The 24,794-nt window shown below is 41.8% G+C and overlaps 1 protein-coding gene across 1 annotated transcript; it reads right to left on the reverse strand.

Annotated features, from left to right (window-relative positions):
* Positions 1-415: 415 nt before the first annotated feature.
* osgn1 (oxidative stress induced growth inhibitor 1) lies at positions 416-14,297 on the reverse strand. Its single transcript, XM_008299771.1, has 8 exons — positions 14,142-14,297; positions 7,667-7,729; positions 6,170-6,306; positions 5,891-6,082; positions 5,206-5,297; positions 3,766-3,965; positions 3,330-3,673; positions 416-2,477 (listed from the first exon to the last, which is right to left on the reverse strand). Exons 2-8 carry the CDS (start codon positions 7,722-7,724, stop codon positions 1,845-1,847), a joined length of 1,656 nt encoding a protein of 551 aa, XP_008297993.1. The 5' UTR covers positions 7,725-7,729; positions 14,142-14,297; the 3' UTR covers positions 416-1,844.
* Positions 14,298-24,794: the final 10,497 nt, after the last annotated feature.

The following is a 24,794-nucleotide window of genomic DNA, read 5'->3' on the forward strand; positions in this document are numbered from 1 at the left end:
ACTTTTCTTTTTTCTTTGCTCTTTCATTCTACCAGGTCCAGCAGTATTAATAGAATAAAATTGAACGAATAAATATAAATCAGATTATCAAGAGGGGCCTGATATTCCTAAAGCTCCCCTTGGCAAAGCAAATTTGTTCAGCACAACACAGCAGATCATCATTCTGCCTGCTCTGATGCTGGACCGGACACATTCAGAAAAAGAAAGAAAGAAATTATGAGAAAAACACTAAATGTCTTATTTTATTGACATTTGGTGTCAACGTCTTATTTGACTAAACACCAATAAAAACATAATGACGATTCCTATATGTCCTTCCTGTTGATAAAGCCTCCTGAATCCTCCACAGCGAACCTTTAAATCTGAGGTGAAATACTTTTTAAAAGTGCACACTGAAAAAAACTTAATGCAAAACTCAGGAAAAATCTTTTATATTTTCAGCATCAAGATTCTCATGTGACTCCCTGTTATTACAATTTGCACAAGTGGTACATTAATGTGTAAATATCATCCGTTAGTAATACTACACAAATGCAAACAGGTCTTAAAAACCAGTGTTACGGTTTACAGTGAAGTCAAACTCTGATGTTATAAAAGCTGCAAATTAAACATTTTGACTGAGAAGAATTAGAAAAATATGTTTAGATATATTTTTTCTCTGTTGTAAAGTATAAAATATTTTCATAATCATCAAAGATGTACAAAGGTGCCAGCTAGGTACAGTTACATGATTAAAAAAAAATAGTAATAATCACACTAGTGTAGAAAAATAAAGCACCACAGATTCACAAAACCCATCATGTACAAACACATACACAGAAAATGATATAAAGAAAGAAGCAGGAATTAACAGTTTGGGACAGTGTAGTGTTACAACATTAAACAGGAGGCCCAACGAACTACGGAAACATGTTAATTATCCTCACTGTTAAAAAGCTGCGGCGTCTTGGTCACATACGATGCTGACCGATCAGCCTGGAAGTCAGTGACGTGATTAAGGCTCTCTGGGTGCCGAGGACCTAACCTGACCTGCTGCTCTCAGTTTCTTTCACTCTACCTCTAAATTAATCTCAGTCTTAATTCTGCGTTAACCTTCTCTCGTCCTATTGGCCTCTGGGACCCTGCATCCTCACATGGGGAAGTCACATTTTGGGTTTGCTGCACCTTTTATTGCATTCTGCTGAACTTGTATCTACTGTCCTCATTGGTAGACACCTTTAAGTGCCATCTACTGGTGACAAGAGCAACACAATAATCAAGACAAGAAGGCGGCATGGAAAACTTCAACAGCTCAGGCAATAAAATTAATCTTTAAACTGTGTGGAAGTTTAAGCTTCATAATGTTTGTAGCTTGATATCACACGTGTTTGATCATTTTTACCAGAAGTCACAAGCTATGAATAAACCATATTAGTATTTATCACATCCTACTGATCCCAAATAACGTGGAGAAATTTAAAATGCACACAGGTCTGAGGAAGTAAAAGGACGCTTATTAAAATTTATTGCTATGAGTTCATGTAAAAAATAAATCTGCATTAAAATCTGATTTTCATATATTTACATACAGTAGCTACAGTCGCGGTGAAACTAACCATACAGAAAGATTTCCGGGTGGGAAACATGTACGTTTCTACCGATACAACTTGATGATCCAAAGGCAACACCTGTGTTTCTGATGGATCCTAACAGGTTTTTTTCTACAGTAGATCGAACAAGATATGAAACCAGTGGAAGTCCCGTCAGGTGTTCCGTTTAATGCCTCTACAGCGCATTTGTGATTTTCCGCGTGGCCTTGATCAGATCCGAGCAGGTCGTTTTGCTTCAGTCCACTCGACCTTGTGCTACGAGTCCAGAACACACACCTCTGCGCCTGTCTGGGTGGTCACCTGTCTGTCCACCCATCTGTCCATGATTCTGTCAGTGCCCAGACTTCCTTCTCCTCTCTCCTGCTCCTCCCTCCGTCTCTTGGCGAGGTCGCTAGCGATGGCCAGCGCTCCTCCTTTCAGGAACCTGACGAAGTTCTCGCCGACTAGCGGCCCCATGGCGTACATGCCCGGCCCTTCCGCCGCCACCACCTTGTTCGTAAACGGGTCCACTTCGATTGGGTTCCTCCGGCACGTGATCGGTTCCTCTGGGTAGATGCCAAGCGGACGGCCGTTGTCCTTCAAAAAGGAAAGGTTGGGATGGGCACCGATCAGAACCAGCGCCTTAGAGACCTGGACCACTGCCTGCTCGCCAGAGTCTGACTCCAGCACGCATTTCTGGTCGGGTCGGAAGGCCACGACCCTGTGGCGCGGGAAGCTCAGGTAACCCGGATAGGAGGAGGAGGGTGAGGAGGTGGTGGTGGTGGTGGTGGGGGAGGGTGGAGAAGGGGATGAAGGAGACGAAGGGGTGGAGCTGGGATTGAGGTTCTGGGCGTGGTTCTGAGCTGGAGGGCTCAGCTGGTGCTGCTGCTGAGTCATCATCTGATGAACCTGGAGGCCGAAGGTGAGGAAAGATCAGTACATTTCTACAACCTACAAACGTGCCATTGCCTACAAACTCTGCACATTCTCTCATGAAAGACATTTAACCATGAAGAATGTATCTTCCATTTCCACGTATTTGTTCAATTGATCAACTATGTTTGGTTTTCTTCTCAGTTGCTCTAATATGTTTCCAAACATGTCTCCTCTCTGCTCTGTGTAGACACAGCCTGCAGTTCAGCCACAAAACTTCAACACATTTTGCTTCGAGACTGCTGAGTTGCAAGTAAGTAATTTGTGGCAACGATGAAATATCACAATTTAACTCGTAGAAACACGGTTCTATGTGGATCTTTAAGCAAAACGCAGCTTGAGCAGGTGCTTCTCAGCTCGAGTGCAGCATTGGAACACAAAAAAGGGGTCTGGAGCACATTACAAAATTCACAGCCTTCTGACAGTCAAACATACAAGAAAGAGCACGTTGGCATGAATGAAGAACTGAATTTGTCTCGTGTCCTCTAACCTGACGGACACTTACAGCTGTACTTCTGTATCTTTTATCCTCCTAATTTTAAGACAGGCTTGTTCCTCAATTTGGATGATTTTTCCTGTTTTTACAGTTTCTGGCTCTGATAAATTGTGTAATTTTGATAATATGCCTTTAAAACCCGCTGGTAGGTTTTGGGGTTAATAGTCTGCAGGTTGGATTAAACAAGATATTAAACAAATAGGCTGTAATGCTTCACATTCCTTAAATACTGCTGCAAACACCTGATGTACTAAAACCTCTTCTTTAGATAATAAATACTGGAACTTGATCAGCCATCAGCGGCTTCAGGTGTAACGCTCTCCCCTCCTCACCTTGTGGTACTCCGGGTAAAGCAGTTTAGGCAGCTGGTTGAAGATGAGGCCGGGGTCGGTGACCGACCGCCTGAAGGCGTGGTAGACGGGTGTGTTGAGATGGTGGGCAGCCAGCACCGCGTCGGCGGCCGTAAGCCCCGCCCCCACCACCAGCAGGGGGTCGGACATCTGGTCGAGCTCGCCGCGGGTGATGGCCGCCTCTAGCTCCCAGAATGAGTGGCAGACGAAGGGCAGGGACTCGCCCCCCACGCCGAGCCTGGCCGGGATGTCGTGCGTGCCCGTCGCCAGCACCACGTTGTGGGCCAACAGGGAGAAAGGCACCTCCTCAGAAACACAGGAACCATCTAGCAGGAGAAAGGAAACAGAAAGTCAAGGAGACCATCTAGCACTTTGCTTTATCCTTTTAAAGAATTGGGAGTGTGTTCCTTCACTGTACCTCCAAGCTCCTCCCCCTCTCGCCGCTGTAGCCCCGTCACTCTCCAGCAGGCCGGCGACCCGTCCGGCTTCCCAGGCTGCCTGGTTACCGAGGTGACAGTGGTCCCACAGGCAAAGCTCTGCTCCAGGGACATCTGGGAAACGTAGTGTTCGTAGTACGACGCGATCTCGGCTGGTGTGGCGCGGTCGTTGCGTACATTTCTGGAGTGAAATGAACATTTACAAACAAATACATTTAAATACAAAACACAAAAAAGATATGTTTACAGACACAACACACAGCCCATAATCAAAGGAGCAGATGCTTGATATTTGCTATTTGAGTAATTTCATAATTGATCACAACAATAACAGTTATAAAAATAACAAGGTGTTGAACTGGTACTAAAATAACAAGTCTAAGGCTCCTTAGGATACAAAAACTACATTCTTCCTTTAATAAAAATGTTAAATTCAAGATTTTTTTTGTCTAATTAAAAGTCAATAGACTGTGAGAACAAAGCGGGCTTTAATATTGATAACATATCTGATATGATTACAGTGACAACTTGGATATGAAATCTTCACAACCTGCAGGTTTATTACATAAACTACACCAATAAAGCTGAATCACTGTTGTGTCTTCTGAAACATCTTCTGGTTCAAAGAGCTTTGGTTAAGGTTGTGAGCTCGATGTTCAGCAGTCAGTGTTTCTCTTTTTTACATCTACTTTTTCCAGGTTGTTACCAGATAGTGAACAAGTTTTGTTTTTGTTTTTTTTTCAGCTTGCCTGCAGGTAAATAACTTTTTTGTTTAGGTTTCCAATAAGTAAACAATTTCTGGTTTAGGTTGCCAGATAGTGACCATCTTGTTGTTCAGGTTATCAGTTAATTTTTCGTTCACACTGAAGCTGGTTAACAACTTTTTTTCCTCAGATCACCAGCTAGTAAACGCCTTTTAGCTCAAGAGGCCAGCTAGTTAACACCCTCTTGTTCAGAGTGTCAGCCACTAACAGGATGACCATTTGTCTTCAGGTTGTTTACCAGCTATCAGTGTTTTATTTAAGCTGTCTGCAAGATGACAGCTTTTTTTTTTAGGTCATTAACAAGTTAACAGGTTATCAAGTCTGTTTGATCCATTTATGGGGAGAAAAATACAGCTGTGGTTGGATCTAACTTTTCCAATACTGCCTGAGAAGCTACTAATTATTCATGTACATAAACAACACAGCAGTGGATGGTAAAGATTTACATATGATGCCCTTATTCTACATCATGGAGACACAGCTGTCTGGAAGCAGAGTAAACCAGCACAGCATGTTTTTCTGAATGAGCCTGTCTGGCAAAACGACACCAGGAGTTTTGTTACCGCTGAATATTTCATGAACACTCTTGTGTGTTTAACACACATGGTTATGTGAGTCACATGTGCTGCCAACAAAGTGCTTTTATTATGATCAGACCTGCGTTTGTCTCTCATCCAGTCCTTCAGTTTGAGTCCAGGAAGCTCCATCCAGTTAGCCAGGCTCAGAGTCAGCATGGAGCCCTCCATAGCCTGGAAGCAGCATGCAAAACATGGAAATAAGTCGGACTTGTTTGACCAGGAGTTTCAGTTTCAACCTTTTCTTTTAATAAATGAGTTGCAGTTATGGTCGCCTCGTATCATGTGCACATCACAGAGCCGGTGTGTGCAAATCAGCAGCAGACAAAGGGAGGCAAAGCTTGTTTGCACACATTAACATAATGCCTGCTGAATTTGCTTCAATTTCCATAAACAAAGACAAAGACCCTGCTGTGCAGCTAGTTTATCATGCCAGGACATTTTTAGAGAGATAAACAGGCTATATATAAACCTGAACATAGGGGATTAACGTTGCTGTTCGTTGCACAGTATAAAAAGGTCATTTGAAAATAAAGGCTAAAAAATAAAAACATTACTGCGATCCTGTGAGCTTCAAATACACAAATTAAAAAATGCAAACAATTCAAAAACATTACAAAGTTGCTAAAAAACATGCATTTTATTGCACCATCGCCTCCTCTCTGCTCCAAACCCCATGTTTATCACCCTGCTTACATAAAACATACAACAGCTTCATCTACACATTCAATAACCCAAGTATAAAATCACTCATTCCAGCAACGTACATGCCAGGCTCCTCCAGGTGGGCCCTTCCCCAGCACCAGGTGAGGGATAGCACGCTCCGGCTCGTATCGCCATTCCAACGGAGAGGTGTGGTCCAATCCGAAGTCACTGTCAGGCAGCAGCAGCGAATCAAAAAGCACCGCCACGGGATTGGATGATCGCCCCTCCAGGCCCTCACACAGGTACTCCAGATCCTGCAGAGGCAGAGGATCATGGTGAGGCACTGTTTATGATGGGACACTGTGTACTGAAATTGACAGTGCACAGTTTGGGCGTTTTACCTGCTCAAGCAGCGACAGGTGAGGCTGCTCTTCCAGCTTGCTGTGCAGCAGCGGGTTGGGGTGCGATGCCTCGGGTGACAGGTAGGGGGTGTAACCTGACAGCAGGTATGACAGACAGATCCCTGACGGGCCATTGCCTGAGAAACAGAGAGAGAGGCGAGTTTTGGTGGGGCTGTCAAGATGTTGTAGCCAATCAATGTGACTGGTTTCGAGTTGCACTAACAATGCGCACAATGTTGTGGTGGCTGTTGTCACTGTGTGCATATTGTGTGTCTGTACTTGGCTGCTATGGATACACCTGCTATGGAGTTTGCATTTCATCTTTTCTGCTTTTTTTTTTTTTTTTTTAAAGTAACAATGCTTTTTTAACAAACACTTTGCAGACACACAACATGTAGTTGCATGCAGCATAACTTCTCTGTGTGAACATTTATACTTCTGAAACCCAAAAGTTGGCAGCAGGCTTGAAAAGCAAATTTTAAAACAAACAAAAAAACATTTTAAAAGTGTATTAAACAAAGCTGCTGAACTACTATGCAAAGTTGAGCTTTTATTGCAAAAAGCAAACCTTTAATATGGAGCAAACTTAAGGTCTAATAAGTTTTCTGAATGCATTGTTTACCTTGTAATTTTGTGCAACTCTGCTTATGTTTCAACTCTTTTAAAGGCTCTGAGGTATTTAGCCTGTGAGTAGTTATTAGCAGTTTTGTCAATGACTAGTTTTAAACACAGCAAACAAGCTGCAGTTTTCCAGAGTAAACAACCTGTAATATTATTTAATCTCTTTGCAGCGGTATTTGTGGATAATTCTCATACTTGATCTACATGATGGAGCGACTTCTTCACTAACATTAGTCCAGCTGCTGGAAACAGCTGCAACACATGTCTTCAAATACTGTCACAGCAACTTTATCAGTGTTTACTGCCACCTCCGAAATATATTTATCCTCAGAGCAGAGTGTTGCTAATATACTTCATCACTTTAATGTTAGAAGCATGTAATCAAAATCCTGCTGCTCCAGAATGTCAGCAACGTCTCTGCTGACACACTTTCAGCTCCTGGCCTCTATGGATCGTCACCAAACACCTTAGTCCAAACTTGATTCTGCAGAGTTCATCAACTCCTCTACAGCCACAGTTAGCAGTTAGACAGCAGCGAGGTGCGCTTGTTTTAAGAACCCGTACAGACGGTCAGCAAACACACCTGTAACTCCATCTCATCAAACAATAAAAGGTTCCACCCGGTGGGGCAACAGTCTACCCCACAGTTTCTGACATGCATGTCTCTCGTCTTCTCCCTTATCGGTTAATCATCTGCTTGATTTAATCATTAATGGGAATTGATGGACTAAAAATTGACCAAAATCATCACTTCTGTTTCAGCTCGCTACACATAATGTAAGCTATCATAGCAACCATCTAAACAAAGTCTCCCACAGCATGTTCATTCATGTGTGTGTGTGTGTGTGTGTGTGTGTGTGTGTGTGAGTGTCTTACCAATTATCACCACAGGCAAAGTCTCCCCAGGGAGAATCTCGTTATCATGACGATCCATTTCAACTGCAAAGACAAAAACATTATTATTAATATTACACAAGTTTACAAGCATGAATCTTATCACTGTTATTATACAGGACTGAGGAAGTAGATGAAGGGTGCATTATTTAATGGTCTCCAAGTCCAGTCACAGCGTTCAGTCAGTTTATTTTCATTCACCTCTGACACACACTCCTTCCCCCGCACGACCTCACAGTCTAACATAGCAACACGACCCAGAGTAAACAAAGTTCTGCAGATGTGGTGAGTGCACACACACACACTTACAACCACAGAGTAAGTGAACGTCTGTGTGACAGACAGTGGCAAAGAGTTTTATGATCCACCACCAAACATACGGGGCTGTCTTAATATATTCTGCTACTTCACTAAATACATTGTGCTCCACTCAGTAAGGAACAGAAATACGGGGTGTGAGGGCATTCGTGTAAAAGCCGCACGCGCAATTAAAACAAAACAAAACAAAAAAAACACACCTCTGGTCTCCCTATTTATGAGCTAAGACAACAATTTTGTTCAGACTTGATTTCAAAAGGCCCTAAATCAATCGACTTTATGAATAGGACCTAGGATTATTATTATTATACTCCCCATGGTTGGCAGCATTGCTGCTGTTTACTCTGCTAGTCACAGGATGCCAAGAGCCCAACGGCACACTGGCAGCAGTCCGATCATATTTCATCACAACATGCCCGTGCACAATCAAGCATGCCTCCTCTTCACTTTCAAAATGTGAGCTGTATTCACGTGACATAAGCAGCCGGATGAAACCTTGGATTTGCAGTACAGACACGAGACTCCTGCAACAACTTCCTCGTTTGAATTTGACCTTTTTGCACTGATATCTGAATCTTCTTTGTGGTTTTCTGCAAGAATCTGGCCTTGAAGTGTTTGCTGATATTTTTGATAATTAATACCAGCAGTTCCTCAAAACAGTCCAGAGCTCTCTGATTGTAAAAGCTGGAATAACTTTGTCTGAATGATAATTCTTACAACTGGAATATACTTCATATAAATGAGTGAGCAGTCACTTCATACCAGCTTTATGTAAGTGACAGGTGTTGATATTTTTGTGAACATGCATTTCCTGCATTTTTACTCACTGTGGGCTCATTTGTAACTGCAGTTTAAAGCCCTGCATATCTTCTATGCAGCATGACATTGTTGAAATGCAAGAAACCTTTTTTTTTTTTAAAGAAAGAACAAAAGTGGAATTGTTTGATTACCATTGTAGAACTTTTTTCAAAGTGCCCGCATGTGTTAACATGACTGGGGAGAAAAACTGACTGTACATACCAGATATATTTTACTAATTTTTACATTTGTGCCCATACAGTCTGCAGTTTAGACAAAATATCCTCCTAGTTGTGCCTAAGACTGTAGATTTCTGGGGGGTTTAAGCTCTCAGGTTTGTCTCTTTTTCCTCACAGAACAGTACTTTACAGATGAGCAGTTCACAGACTGTCAAAAAACTGAAAATCCAATGATTCTTTCTGTTTTTACAGTTTATGGCTCTGACAAATTATGTCATTTTGTTGATATCTTTTAAAGACAAAACACCTTCATAACCTGCCAGCATGTTTTGGGGTCGGAGGGTTTTCAAGTTCTCTCTACTTGTAGCCATGAATGTGCCGTTTCCGTAGTACAGGACTTTATTTTGCAGTGAAAAATAAGCACACCAGGACTAAAAATGTGACGGGAGCAAAAATGCACAGAAAACTGCCTGGAGTTCAGAGGGTTAAGGCCTCGTTTTTACAATAATTAATTCAGTGCTACCAGCCACTTTGACAAGTAAAAATCTGCTAATTTGGAATTTCTCTATTGAGACAAACTCTAGTGCGAGCGCTCTGACTTTCCTCTCAAATCACATTTTTCACATATTTCCTGCTCTGAAACAAACTCTCTTTGTCTCTACTCCCTCACATTAAAACTCTAGTGACTGCAACAAGTCATAAGAAGTGTGGCAGGACAGGTCAGTAGACTAACCCGCTTACTGCCAGTCAGGCTGCAAACAGACACTGTGTCAGCTACCATCTCACTCGTGCACACTCGCAGGAGGGCGTGCAGGACGAGGCGAGGACAGCTGCACATAGCGGCGGTTTGCTGTTAACAGTCTGCCGAGTCATGCTTACACAGACAAACCCAGGGAGGGTGAGGAGAGGACAAACGACGGAGTAAAGCGGAGGGAGAAGAAGACGGAATGTAAAGGTCAGGATAAGCTCAACAGCAGAGAGACAGAGGAGAGAGACGAGAGACGACGAGGGAAAAAGAGTAACAAAAGAACCAGAAAAAGTGAGAGACAGCCGGTGAGATAAAGGAGGTTACATAAGTGCATTGCAGAAGCTGGCGTCGAGCCCAGACTCAAATGTGTTTCACACAGAATTTACTGGAGAGAGAGAGCACACACACACACACACACACACACACACACACACACACACGCACACACGCACACACACACACAAGCCATGACTACGTGCAGCATGAGTAGCCTGGTTATGGCTAAAACACTGAAAATACCTGCCAAGAAAAGGTGACTCACGCCGGATTTACAGTATACTGATGTCACGGCAGTCAGTGGAGCCCATTGTTTTCAATGTTTACTCTTGCAAAGACGTTGAATTTAGCTGGGTTTCATGTGTTTGTTTCTAAAAAAAATTAAAAATTAACAAACCAAATGACAATCAGACTGTGGAAATAAAATCTGCAGCACAAACAGTCTTTAGTGTAACTTAGTACTCCTGACTGTTCAGTTTCCACGTCATTTACTCATACTGGAACGCCTCTACGCAGAGGACCATGTTTACTGTAAACTGTTTGTTCTCCGGCTCCATTAAACAAAGAAACGTTAGAATTTCTCAGTATGAAATAAAGAAAATTGTCAATAAAAAAAGCTGACGAGTCACACACAATGTGTGAGGTAATGTGCCTGGTAGCTCACCTTTAACACGCTGTCACAGTTGTTACATAATCCTGATCGAAATGATTTGAGCTGTCTGCAATCATTTCCACAAGACGGTCTCTGGGTCAGAGTTGGCAATTAGAAACTCATAAACTGTTGCATTGATCTGGCCAAGACACATAATTAACCGACCAACCATAGCCGATAACCTTCATGGCTGCTGTGATATCAGGAAGGAGGTGCCAGGAACTAACTAGAGCAAACAAGAACTACAAGGCTGCTGCTGAATATGTGTTGGTGAATTTCTGTGTGGCCCTTTATTAAAAAACAAAGAGCTCTAATGTGTATTTTCTATAATATTTGCTTCCTGTAATGTTGATGTGTTTGTACTATGGTTTAATCGCACTGTGCGTGCAAGCTGACAATGACAAAAACTCAAATATGTTCTCAGGCCCAGTCCAATCAATCAGCAATTTAACTGCCAAACAACATTATCTCCTGAAAAAAAAAGTGATCCTTCAAAGCAAAGACCTGTTGGTTTAGTCTTGAGGTTTCGCATATTGGCGTTCATGACACCCGTTTAACTGTAAGGGAACGTTTATCTATAAACATGTGCGCTATTTAATTAACCTGACAGCGCGCCAAGACAACAATGAAGCAGCACTAGCTCCTGCACACACACCCGCACACACTGCACAGGCACGTGTGCACGGTGCAATGTGTTAACTGCGATGTGATGAAAGTCTCCATCATTACAAACACACGGATGTTCAGACTTCCTTAGTCTCAGTGTTACGTCACCACAGCGAGCAGAAAAGACCCGAAACCAAACCTCCACTTTGAGATCTCAAAACCAAATAGAAAATAAAATCTAAATGCTCTAAACTTATTTTCAGTTCAGGCTGCAAGGTGGCTCGGTGGTTAGCACCGTCACCTCACGGCTAGAAGATCCCCGGTTCGCATCCCGATTAGGACACCCGGGATCTTTCTGCGTGGAGTTTGCATGTTCTCCCCGTGCAGAGTGGGTTCTCTCTGGGTTCTCCAGCTTCCTCCCACAAGGTCCAAAAACATGTTGAGGTTTATTGGTGATTCTAAATTGTCCGTAGGTGTGAATGTGAGTGTGCTTGGTTGTCTGTCTCTAAGTGTAGCCCTGTGATAGACTGGTGACCTGTCCAGGGTGTCCCCTGCCTTCACCCTGGGATAGGATCCAGACCCCCCTAGTGAGGACTATGCTGTGTATAGATAATGGATGGATGGATTTTCAGCTCAACAGACACTTTACAGTCAACACAGATAAAAGTTAGATCTTTTTTTTGGGCTGCTCTTTGACACTTTTTTAATCCAATTTAAATTTTTTAAAAAAACTTGTTTTGTCGGGAAAAATGTTTACAAAAAGTGCACAAAAACATTACACATGAATTAATGAATATATAAAAATAAGGTTTCAAACGGTGTAAGCACAGAAATGGCAAAAATGGATTCAGACGGCATCTTTGTCACAGTAAATTGTTTGAGATTGGGGTCAGATTCTCACATATGTTCTGTTTCTGTGCTGCAACACAAAGCCTCTAGTAAATAACCCTCAAGTCCACCCCGACTGCTGATGCTGCTCTAATACTGGAGCACCTGTCTAATTCCAGTCGGCACAGTTGCATTGTATGTAACTCTCTGTGTCTCCAGCTCTGGAAAAAAACGCTCCAGATGACACCTGTATTACTTGTGCCGACCCACAATCCTCCTGCTGCAGCTAGCCGGCCCATCTGCCATCTGCACTGGCCAGACGGCTAATGAGATTTTAATTATGTCTGCTCACTGACCGGCAAAAGGCCTGCAGGAGTCTGTGAAGGCAGCCAGAGCCCACAGACGAGCCAGAGCTGGTCCTTATAAACCGCTGCGTGGTGATACAGACCCATAGTGAAGCTTTAAACACACGAGTGCTCACATTTGTCTGTTTGCAAGGATTCAATCAAATCTTGAATTGTTCTTGATTTGACACGAAATAACCTATTTCAGGTCTACACTGACCTTATTGTTGCTGCTAACCAATACATAGAACTCCATGTATACAAACCCCATCATGTATTTGCATTTCAGGGTCCTCTGATAACCAGCTGCCCCAAAATAAACAAGAAATGAGAAGAAAAATACTCACAGTTACAAAAAAGTACTTTTCTCCAAATTTTGCTTTTAAAAAAAATGTTTATCGAGCACGAATTACTTTTAAATATTCAGGCCTGTAAAAATCTGTTAAATAAAACCATCTGAGAGGGAAAAAAGACACATATCTGCTCCCAGCTCTGGTCCACAATAAGGTCAGAACCTCTAACAAGCTGCAGTTCTGTTACAGCGGTGCGTCATGTCTGCACAGAACGGCTGGAGAGCACTGATAGAGTGAATGCAAGTTGGAGCTTACTGTAATATTAAAATGCATTCATCACACTGATAAATGCACTGTAGTAAATAAACTATGTGCACTGCGACTTTTGCTACTTTCAGTGCATTTTGATGCAAATTCATTTCATGTGCAGGACATCAGAGCTCAGGTTGTACATTAACCATCTGCAGACTACTTGGTCACTTTTTAAGACAAAGATGATAATAATCCACAGTTCCTGGCTTAGAAAACACGTGTAGCTTAAAGAATGTGAACACATTGATGGTTTTCTTTTCAGTAAATGATTAAAAATTGAACAGAAGAGGGACTGTCGCTGATTTCAGCCATTGTACAAACTAAAATAACTGAAGGAGAGTTACCTGTTCATTTGATGCTGCGACTGTTTTATGTAATGACTTGTAACTTCACACAAAACTACATTCAGGAGAATGACTGCAGGTTGATCAGGCATGATCTGTCTGATGATTATGGGTAATACTACAGTGTTATGTTGAACATTTCGGCTATGGGATGAGTTTTTATATCTAAAATTATCTTGTGGGATATTTATTTCTGTATAATTAAACCTCCACCAGTGAAATCAAGTCACTCTAATGTATTAATAGCATTTCAGCCACAATCAGTCTTTGGCAGGTGGAAGCCTACCCTGTAAGAGTAGAGCTGCTGTTTAAATCTATTTCAGCTGGACTGGATGTGATCCAGGACGCAGCGCAGGTAACATTTGAGTCGATTTCTTTTCCGTAAATGATTTGAAATGGAACAGAAGAAGTATTTTCATTGTCTAGAGGCAGCTTATGAACTGAAACACATGAACTGAAGGACCTTTGTATGTTAATGTGCTTCTCTTTCTTATGCAATGACACACGTCCCACTGCACTCCATGTAGGAGACGATGATCAATTGGCTAAATTTAGCCGGACGCGCTGGGAGACGTGCAGCCTGCATATGTAACCCGTCTGTCCAGTCCGGACCACCCGCCCTCCCCCCAGAACTCACGTTGCGTTCAGAGACGTGCTCTCGGTGCGCCCCTGAACGCAGCGTAATGAGGCTAATTAAGGCGCTACGTGCGGAGCCCACCGAGCCGCGGCGCGCAGCCCCGCCGGTGGCCGTTTACTCACAGCTAGGTCCCGGTACCGAGCCTCTGCGTCCTCCGCCAGCTGCCGGATCCTTTCAGAAGAGACGAGGATGTGCGTTGGTCTGTGTTCTTCCAGCTGCAGCCTCTCACTCAGGCATGTCGCGGCGTTCTCCTTCCGCACATGTGCTGCGCAAAACGTCCAGCTGCCGCTCGGAGCTGCTCACTCAGCTTATATACCATTACAGGCAGTCCGCCCCGCTGGCCAATCAGCGGCGGCCCCGCTCCCCCCCGGTGCTCCCCCTCCTCACCCTCCTCCCCCGGCAGCGCTGTCGTAAGAACCAAGATCGTCTATTTACGGCCAGATGGAGGACGTGGTCGCCAAGACTGCGCCGTTTTCTGCTCGTATTTCTCTGCTGCTGCTGTAATGTTTCTGCTCACTGTGAACTCATTTTTCCTGCAGCTCTGTGGAAGCCTCGAAAATGTCTTCTGGCAGTATGACACAGTTATAATGCCGTAAATCAGCTATAAAATGCTGTAAATAGTTGAAAAGTAAAATATTGTTGATTAGTTATTTTACTAAAAATGTATTCACCAAAAACCCTGGACAGCTTTTCCTACAGGTGTTACCAACACTGGAAAAAATGGTGACGTGGATATAATGTAGATATGAAGAGTTTATTTGCAAAAAACAATAACTCCATCTTCACAAACCTTCAGAAAACCCACTTTTCCATCGTCTACCTGAGACAATATCAGTTATCTCTATTTTTTCTACTGAGTCAAATCCACTCAACTTCAGTTTGATTGGTACTATCTCAAGCAAACAACCAAAAAAAAAAGCTTTCTGAACTCTTCACATTTTAAGATAAAGTAAAGATCCAACAGGAAGTCACACTGTGCAGGCCTATCTGACTTCACATCAGACAGGTGAGCTGTCACACACAGAAAATCACAGTTTAACTGTTTCCTCAGAGTTATAGAAACGTGTGCAGCATCAGACAGCACTGTGGTGGTTTGTCTGAATGCAGCCATGAGGGTCATTAATGGAAAAGTGACCTATGTCTGAATGACTAGAATGCATCACAGTAACGGGTTGATAAAGCCACCAGTGTTCCATATCCCATGTCTGAAAATTGGCTTTCCCAAAGTTCCCAAAAAGAGCAGTTAGTCCTCGACTTTCTGATCCAGATGTGTGACACACTGAAACACCTGCAGCTCTACAAACTTGATCTTCATTTGGACATTAAAAAATAAAAAAATCAGTTGCTTGTTGTTGATATTTGAAGTTACATTGCACTCACATGATAATAAATGCTTATTTTTTATTTTTCTTTTTAAAATAAAAATCATTGGACGAGCACAGGTTTGAGTTGCATGACTTTGCATTTGAACCCTACCAGTGCTGCATTATTATCTTCTGTATTATCATCATTTGCATAAATACGTTTCTTTGGAACCCAAAATCACACCTGTAGGTCTAAAAAAGTGTGTCAAACAACAACAAGTGAAATGTTACAGAACAAGCTGGACAGGGTATTCAACATGTTTAAAAAAATCCTTTCTTCCTCCTGTAAAGTTAGCGTATTTTGGCCACCACCGTGTTCAGAGGTTGCAGAACACATTTATACACCACAAGGCAAAAACTCACAACGCTGTAAACTGTCTGAGTATCTTTAGTTCTTAGTGACTCACAGCTGCTTTTATTTATATGTGGATAAAAGGCCACACAAGTCCTGATAATGTTTAATGTTTAATTGATTAACTATTACATTAGCCTTTGTGATGTAGATGTTTGCACAATTAAGTGCTTCAGAGCAACTATATCTGATGAACACAGTTCGGCCAGATATTACTTATAAAACAGAATTACATAACATTACTTCAAAAAAAAAAAAAAATAGGACTACAATGTAAAAGTAAGATATAATACTGGCAATGATTAAGTATTATTGATAATGGAATATTGCACATTCATTCATTGCACTCCGGACTGCACCATGAAGACAAAACAACATCTTGCAAAAATAATTCCTTGCAGTACAGTTAAATCCATCAAAGACTCTGTTATTTTGGCGGTGCCTAGAAATGTGACAGAGTGGGAGCCCTTCTGGTGCCTCAAGATAACCACTGTGCTCCTGAAGCAGAGCAGAGGCTTTATAGTCAGAGTCAGGACAATGACTGTCCAGAGGAGTTTGGTGTAACTTGAATATCTCAGGAGTTGCTGAAAGGATTGTAATGACATTTAGATATTATGCACAAATATACAAATCTTGCAGGTGATCCATTGCACCACCAGCTGGTCAGAGTTTTCAACTATATAGTACAATATCTCAACATCTACTCACTGGGTTGGCATTAAATTTATTTTATTCATGGCTCCCAGATGACATGCACGAATAACTTTGCATCTCGTGCTCCCAGGGAACATTTGTAGTTTGTTCCTGTGTTAGCTTTTGAGTGAAAATCTCTACAAAGTGTTGGCCACATGGCTCTAAATGTGGCATTAATGGTTCCAGCAGGTTGAACTGTAAGAACGTTGGAGATTTCTCCACATCAGGTAAAATTTTACATTTTCTTGTTTTATGACAACATACCTGCAAAACTAATGACATTCTTATCAGCCTCAGCTGTAATTTGTGTTCAGTGCTCACTAAACACTCGTACATCATTGTCAGTTTCCTGTTGTCACATAGTTTTGTGTTGAAAGTGAATTGTTGTACAATTCTCACATTTGGGATTTATTCTTGCTAATAGCTGTTCTGGCTCTTTTCTCTTCCTTGTTCTACACTTTGGTGCTCATAAAGTAACGTTCCTACACATTCCTACAGCACACCAACCACTTGCTGCAACCCTCTTGTCTACATGGCTCTGGCTTCTGGCTCGGCCCATCCTGATGCAACAGGCTGACCACTCACTGCTGCGTTACTTTCCTCATCACTCCCTTTGCTCATTGGTTGAAGTCCACCTCAGCGAGTTGTTGGTAGCCAATCCGTTAATCCGGGCTGTTAATACCCCCACCATGATGACATAGGCTGTAAGATTGTGTCATAGTTTCGGTATAATTTCTCTCCAAAGCCTCCAGATTTAGTGGCTTTATGTGAGAATTGAACTCATTTCATTTAAACTGTCTCTTGCCTGTATACATATTTAGGTATTGTAGGAGCCTAATCCAACTGGATTCTAAATATTTATTGTTTTTGCTGGAAAAGAAGAATTTTTTGCTTAATTTTTCGCTACTCGTCCATGTAAATTGCTTGTCTTTTACTTTTTTTTTATGTGCACATGGAAAGTTTTGGTTTTAATGTGGTTTTAAAGTTGCTTTTTATCCTTCAAGGACCATGAACCCCGCTGGAGGTCTAAACTGACCTTGGAAAGTTAACATGGCTGCAATTATTTTATCTGCTGTCATGACGATCACAAGGTACATAGGAGGACTGTAGCCTTCCTCTAACAAATAATCTGCCAGGAATGCATTGCATGCGTCTGATTGGCTGACGCAGAGTCTTGCCAGTTGACATTGTATTGTGTTGCAGCACAGAGGGACAGGTTCATCTGTTATGTCAGATGACACGATGACCTGCATCACTGAACTGGCATCATGCGGAGGCTGTGTATAGTTCAGAGCAGTAGCTCACGGGTCCTGCAGCTTAAAAAAAAAAAAACATGTCTCCTGCCTGCAGTTGTCACTCAAAACTTTCCTGTAACACTGGTTAAGGGCTGAATGTCTCTGTGTACCAGTCAGCCTTCGGATTCTCTACAAGGATGCTTAGAAAAACAATCCTCTTGGTTATCTTGTTATGCCTGTCCCTGAGAAACCAAGCGGTAGGAAACCTGCTGCAGTTGTCGATATATAGCTCTGCCTTGGAAGAAGAATTTAGATCCTTTACTCAGGTGAAATAACCAGTGCAACAATATAAAAACACTCCATTACAGGCAAAAGTCCTGCATGAAAAATCCTACTCAAGTAAAAGTACATAGCACAAAATGTGGTTAAAGTAGTAAAAGTCCTGGTTTGTTACCTTTGACTGATGTATTATTCTATAGGCCACTCTTATATTAGAATGGAATGCTTTTATTGTCATCATACACAAAGTACAACAAAATTAATCTAGTAACAGTAAAACATCAGCAGCATGTTGCTGTTGCTGCTGCATGTTTGAGCTGCTTTATGTCCAATTTTATGTACAAAGACACCAGATAAATGTGAGGGCTCCAGACATTATTGATGGGAGAAAAGTCCTGAATGACAAATATGTTTGAAATTAGAGTTAGTAGTTGTTTTCTCTAATCTGTGAGTTTTGCTGAGATATTGGCTCATGGGAACATTTATTAGAATTTAACCACGTGAGACATTTAAAGGGAAAACTCCCTGTTTGGTGGAGCTGTTTACAACTCATAGTTATCTGAAAAGAGGTTGGAAACCACGAGTTTAATCTTTAACGGTGTGATTTTTTTTAAAAACTTGTGATATTACATGTGTCAGTGTGCATAATCTTCATCTTTAAAGCAACTAAAGCTGTCAGATGAACAACAATTTAGAATCACCAATTAATCTCAACATGTTTTTGGACTGTGTGGGAGGAAGCCGGAGAGCCCAGAGAGAACCCACGCTGCACGGGGAGAACATGCAAACTCCACACAGAAAGATCCCGGTGCCCCCACCGGGACGTGAAGTGGCAACCTTCTTACTGTGAGGCAACAGTGCTACCAACTGCGCCACCTGTATTGTTCCAACATTCTACCAAATATCACAAAATCTGGCTTCACTTGTGCAATTTGGTTTTAGTGAAGTAGAATTAGAAATTACCAAATAATAAAAACCTGTGTAGGCATTTAACTGCAGTCCTGTAATTAACAGCCTATTGCAACTAACTCAATTAACAAATAAGGTTTAAAGTTTGAAGTTAAATGACTTCAACCCATTTTTAAACAAACCAATGAAGACTTTTTATCAGCTCTCCACTTGGGCAGGTTATCTGTTTATCTGTCTGTCACAGGGGCTGATGATTGTTGTTTCAGCTGTTTCAGTCTCTAATTAGCAGTTAGAATCCAGTTAAGCATTTCCATCACATGTCCCATGTTTTAAAAGTGTGAAACATGCTAAAAAGTTTGCACATTCAGGTAATGAATATATCGTTCTATGGGTCTAGGTTTAAGCTTTTTCAGTGACTCGTGACTCTTTCAACTTTGCAATGTGCAGCTTTATGTCTCCTTTAAGCAGCTCCAGCTTTTTGTTTTTTAATTTACAATGGAGTAATATAACAGGTTATATAACCTCAAGAAACCTTTACAGCATGTTCCATAACATTTCACTTGTTGTGGCTTGTGCCGCTGAGTAAGAATTTAAAGTTGTGGTTCTGGATTCCAAAGACAGGTGAAAATGCAGTACTGGTGATAATAATAATGCACTGATCACTACCCAGAGCTCAGGACAATAGCTAAGGGTTGGGGCATTGATCCACTGGTGCACCAGGAAGCTCTTTCTTTACCACAATGGTTGGACATTACTGTGCCTCGATATGTCTACCCATCCCATGCTCTCTTTTATCGTCACTTGAGAACGAAATCTCAAGTTACCTAAACTGCTTTAGACAACAACTCATCCTCAACCTAGAGGAAGCAATCCACCAGTTTTCAGCAGAGAACTATGACCTCAAACTTGAAGGTGCTGGCTCTCATCTCAGCAGCTTTACAGTTGGCTGCAAACTGCTCTGCTGTGCACTAAAGGTCATGGGTTTTATGAACCCTAAAGAACAGTGTCATCTGCAAAAAGCACAGTAGCAACTCTGAAGTTCACGAATTGGACAACTTCATTACCCAGGACCTTGAGATTCCTGTCCATGAAGATCACAACAGGATCAGAGTCCGACACCTACCACATATGTGACTAACTTTGTGCAGAGAATATGAAAACAGCTCTCACTTGTACAATGACCACATATGGCTTATAACAACAGCTCCAGCACCCTGTACTCAGGAGGTATTCCCAAAAGTGTTCCTCGACTTTCTGCCATCCACAAAACACATGTAGGCAGGAAAATTGAACCTCAATCCATTTAATTCCTGGTTTCCAAATCTATTGTCCCAACATAATAGCAAGATTTGCTGATTTTGTTTACTTTGTTGGTATGAGAACTGATTTCTAAATGTTTAATCCATCTCAAGGATACATTTTACTGATTACTAATTTTAAAATAATAGAAATCTTTCACACAAAAAAATGTCAATTCTGATTTTGATTATTTCCTTATTTGTTTGACCTGTAAAAAGACATTTGATTAGACCAAAAAAGTGTCCAAAAAGCTTAGAACAATTTTAAGCAGCATTCTTCCTGCACCAAAGACATTAAAGGTCATGCAGGTCAGTTCTTTAAGGTGCAAGTTTTTGATATCAACAGTGCAGACTTTGAGGCTGCTCAGAAGCAGATGACCTGGATGAAGACCCTGCTTCTGAAAATGCTCATATCAAAAAAACTGCAAGGGAGACCAAGCAAGGCAAATGTGGCTTCCCTTGAAATAAGAGAGGATTCCAAAAATGCTGCAGAAATAGCCGAGGCTTACTGCTGACCCCAGCTGGAGGACCTCAAGTCACAGACCAAGAAGATCTCAACAGCCAGGAATAAAACTGAGCATATTCTAAAGTCCAAGCCCCTCTGCTTTCTGAAGAAGACTGCCCCCCAGGAGAGAGTCAAGAAATGCACAGCTTCCTGTCTGGTTCAGCTGGAGGAGCAAAAAGGAGAACAAGTAGCTTGTGACTTTTCAGATGGATGCTGAAGAGCTCCAGTGGGAAGACGACAGATCTTCCCTCATGGCAGAGAAGGAAACATTACATGATGGTCTTCTTGCCCAGCTTGAAAGGAATGAATCTGAAAAGAAGAAGTGTGAGGACAAGCTACTGGAGCTTAAAAAGCACTTGAGAACAACCACCTGAAATGGTAGCAGGGGGAAAAAAACCCTTCCTGCTGCAAGAAATGGAGAAATCCAACCAAGAGATGGCTGTAAACTACGCCACCATGGCCTCTCTGAGGAAGGTAAGGCAGCAGTTGGAGTGTTGTCTTAAAGATCGACACAAGGAAGAGGCCACACAGGCCCTCCAGCAGATTCTGCAAGCAAATGAGTTGGAGTAGAAGAAGTCAGAGGGCATCTATAGGATGCTGGTGGAAGAACTTAATAGCAAGATCACAAAGAAGAAACAGTGGTACAAAAATTACATTTTAAAAAAAGTAATGCCATCATCCAGAATTCAGACATTTGTATATTTGTAAGGATTAATTAGTCAAAACTCAACACCCTACTCACCCCCAACTAACACTTTGAAGGGAAGATGGAAGGCTGAGAATAGAGTTTACATCTGAGATATGACGTCAACATATCCTTACTTCACTGCTGTTAACCATTAAAGTTGCACCGGCAACGTACCAGGTCGGACTTCGTGACATTTCTGTATCACTTCCAGCGTCATCACATTAAAAGATAGTGCAAGCACTGGTACTATGAGTTGTATAAAATCATTTTGTAAAGACTATTACCACATTTTAGCACAAATATTTATTCACTTAAGCACTAATATTTATCCAAAAATATCACAGAGAGCAAAGGACACAGTTTTTGTGTCAAAATCTCAAAAAGATGTTTCTCACTCACTTTGCTCTACAATTTCAAACATGTTGAGCTATAAAAATTAAATGTTCAAAATAATAATAATAATAAAGCTTTATTGTGATGAAAACAGACACTAAAACAGTTTAGATGAACCATACTCATCAATTATGGATGTAGTCTGAGTTCTTCTTCCCCACAAGACGGTAACAGGAGGGGAAGCTTGTTGTTCCCAGCTGCTTGGAGTTGCGCACATTTATGCATGAAACAGCAGCACTGATCATTTTATTGAATTCTTAAAATAATTACCCTCAAGAGAGCACAGACAGTGAATCAGTCTGGGCCAGGACCCAACAGGAAGTCACACTGTGCAGGCCTACTTGGCTTCACATCAGACTGGTGAGCTGTCACACACAGAAAATCACAGTTTAGTTTGTTGTTACAGCTGTTTTTAGGACTGTTTCCTCAGAGTGATGGAAATGTGTGCAGCATCAGACAGCACTGTGGTGGTTTGTCTGAATGCAGCCATGAGGATCATTCATGGAAAAGTGACCTATGTCTGAATGACTTGAATGCATCACAGTAACGGGTTGATAAAGCCACCAATGTTCCATATCCCATGTCTGAAAATTGCTTGAAAATTGGCTTTCCCAAAGTTCCCAGTTTGTCCTTGTCTGTCTGATCCAGATGTGTGACACACTGAAACACCTGCAGCTCTACAACCTTGATCTTCATTTGGACATTACAAAAAAAGAAATCAGTTGGTGGGCTGCAAGGTGGCTCGGTGGTTAGCACCGTTGCAGCAAGAAGGACGCCGGTTCGCGTTCCGGTCAGAACACCCGGGATCTTTCTGCGTGGAGTTTGCACGTTCTCCCCGTGCAGCGTGGGTTCTCTCCGGGTTCTCCAGCTTCCTCCCACCGTCCAAAAACATGTTGAGGTCAATAGGTGATTCTAAATTGTCCGTAGGTGTGAACATGAGTGGTTAGTACTGTTGCCTCGCAGCAAGAAGGTCGTCGGTTTGTGTCCCAGTGAGGACACCTGGGATCTTTCTGCGTGGAGTTTGTATGTTCTCCCTGTGTGGGTTCTCCAGCTTCATCCCACACAGTCCAAAAACATGTTGAGGTCAATAGGTGATTCTAAATTGTCCGTAGGTGTGAACATGAGTGTGCTTGGTCCATCTCTAAGTGTAGCCCTGTGATAGACTGGTGACCTGTCCAGGGTGTCCCCCTGTCTTCACCCTGAGTCAGCTGGGATAGGCTTGCTTGACTGGCACCCAAAGTCATCGCCTTGTGGTACTGCAGCAGTTAATCCAAATGACCCCAGACAAGCTAAATCCCACAGCAAGTGCCTTTTGATAGTGTTGAGGTGGTTTGGGTGTCTTTCACAGAGGAATGTTGACATTTAAAGTTACATTACACTCATGTGATATTAAAGGATTTTGTGTTTATTTTACATAAAAATCATTGGACGAGCACAGGTTTGAGTTGCATGAATTCGGATTTGAACCCTATCAGTGCTGTATTATTGGCTTCTATTTATTTGGAACCCAGAACCACACCTGTAGTTCTAAGAGGTGAGCCTAACAACAACAAGTGAAATGTTACAGAGCAAGCTGCACAGGATAGTCAACCTTACAACTAGCGTTTGCATAATTAGCTTTTCCTTGGAATCCTGGAATACATCTAGAGATTCTTAGACTACAAACGTCAACAAGTGGTTTGACAACAAGCTACACAGACTTTTGGAGTCTCTTCATGCATTTGAAATCATTCTGACACCAGTTCCTCAATATAGTGGGATGATAAATGTATATTTATAAGTAAACATGCAAAAAGTTCTTCATGCAAAGTTAGTAACAGCCCTGTTTTGGCCTTGTTCACCTCCTCCTGTAAAAAAAACGGAGGTTACAGAACACACTCAGACATCGGAAGCCAAAATCTCACAACGCTGCTCTGAATATCTTTCAACGGACTAACATAACCATGTCCCTGCTAACTGTCACATCAGTAGCTAAGAACGTTCACCTACACACTGCACTTAAGTACAACTGTCAGTGTTTCCATTTATGCTACTTTATGCTTTGAGTTAACTACATGTCAGAGGTACATATTATACTTTCTACTTCACTACATTTATCTGATGACTTTAGTTACTTTTAAGATGAATACTAACAATAACAACATGGGTACTTAATTAGTAGTACTATTTTTTTAAATGACACATTGTTAAAATCAGTTTTAGAGTCGAACTCTGGCAGAAAAATAATAACGAATTAAAAGCCACAGAACAACCATACTTCATAGACACGCGTCAGGCTGACTAAAAGGTAAACCATGAAAGGATTGTAACTGGTGCAGCAGACAGGCAGCAGGATGTGGTTATGCAAATCTCTTATTTTACTGTCCATGCTTCCTTTTAATGTGGGCAGAATATGGACTGCAGGGACACGAAACATTTATCTGAAATTTATCTGAGTTCATATCAGAGCACATTGTGGCTTCAGCAGATCACCAAGTGCTGAACATTATTCTACCAGTAGTGTGTATTAAAACTCTCTCCAGTGTGCTGGAGAATGGCCTGGCTGCTTCCATTATCATTATGCAATACGAGAGAAAAAAAACGCCCTGGCTTGTTTGCATTTCTTTAATCATAGCCGTCTTCTGCCGTGCTAAGGCCAGGGAGTAGCGCTTGAGAAATAGTGATGATGGAATTGTTTAAATGGAACATTTGCATGCAGGGAGTTCATTAAATGCGAATTTACAAAAAAATAAAATAAATAAATGACCAGGACGTGATCCAAATCTTCTTAAAAATGTTTCTTTTTAGTGTCGGCTGCAGCTGGGAGCTTTTTGTTGTTGTTTCCTGTAGTTAAAGGGGGTTTCAAAAACAGTAACAGGCAGAAAGTGGACTGTGTACCGCTAAATCATAAGCACACAGATAAATCTGGAATATTTTAAAATGGGAGAGTCCTGCTAATGGAAACCATGTTCATTCCACTAACAACAGAAATTAAAAACCAGGTGTCAAGCAGGTTCACTCTCACTAACTGATCCCGAGTTTGCTCTGTGTTCAGGGTGTGTGAGTAGAGATGTGACTTT

The sequence above is a fragment of the Stegastes partitus genome, unplaced genomic scaffold (assembly GCF_000690725.1).
Source record: "Stegastes partitus isolate 25-593 unplaced genomic scaffold, Stegastes_partitus-1.0.2 Scaffold1459, whole genome shotgun sequence".
Taxonomy (NCBI): Eukaryota; Metazoa; Chordata; class Actinopteri; family Pomacentridae; genus Stegastes; species Stegastes partitus.

Bases quoted from the DNA above. Each gene is read 5' to 3' on its own strand.
- osgn1 (XM_008299771.1), bottom strand. From the start codon at position 7,724: ATGGATCGTCATGATAACGAGATTCTCCCTGGGGAGACTTTGCCTGTG. The intron at 5,298-5,890 runs GTACGTTGCTGG...TGCTGCTTCCAG, and splicing joins CACCTGGAGGAGCCTGGCAT to GCTATGGAGGGCTCCATGCT. The intron at 2,478-3,329 runs GTGAGGAGGGGA...TTCGGCCTCCAG, and splicing joins TTTACCCGGAGTACCACAAG to GTTCATCAGATGATGACTCA.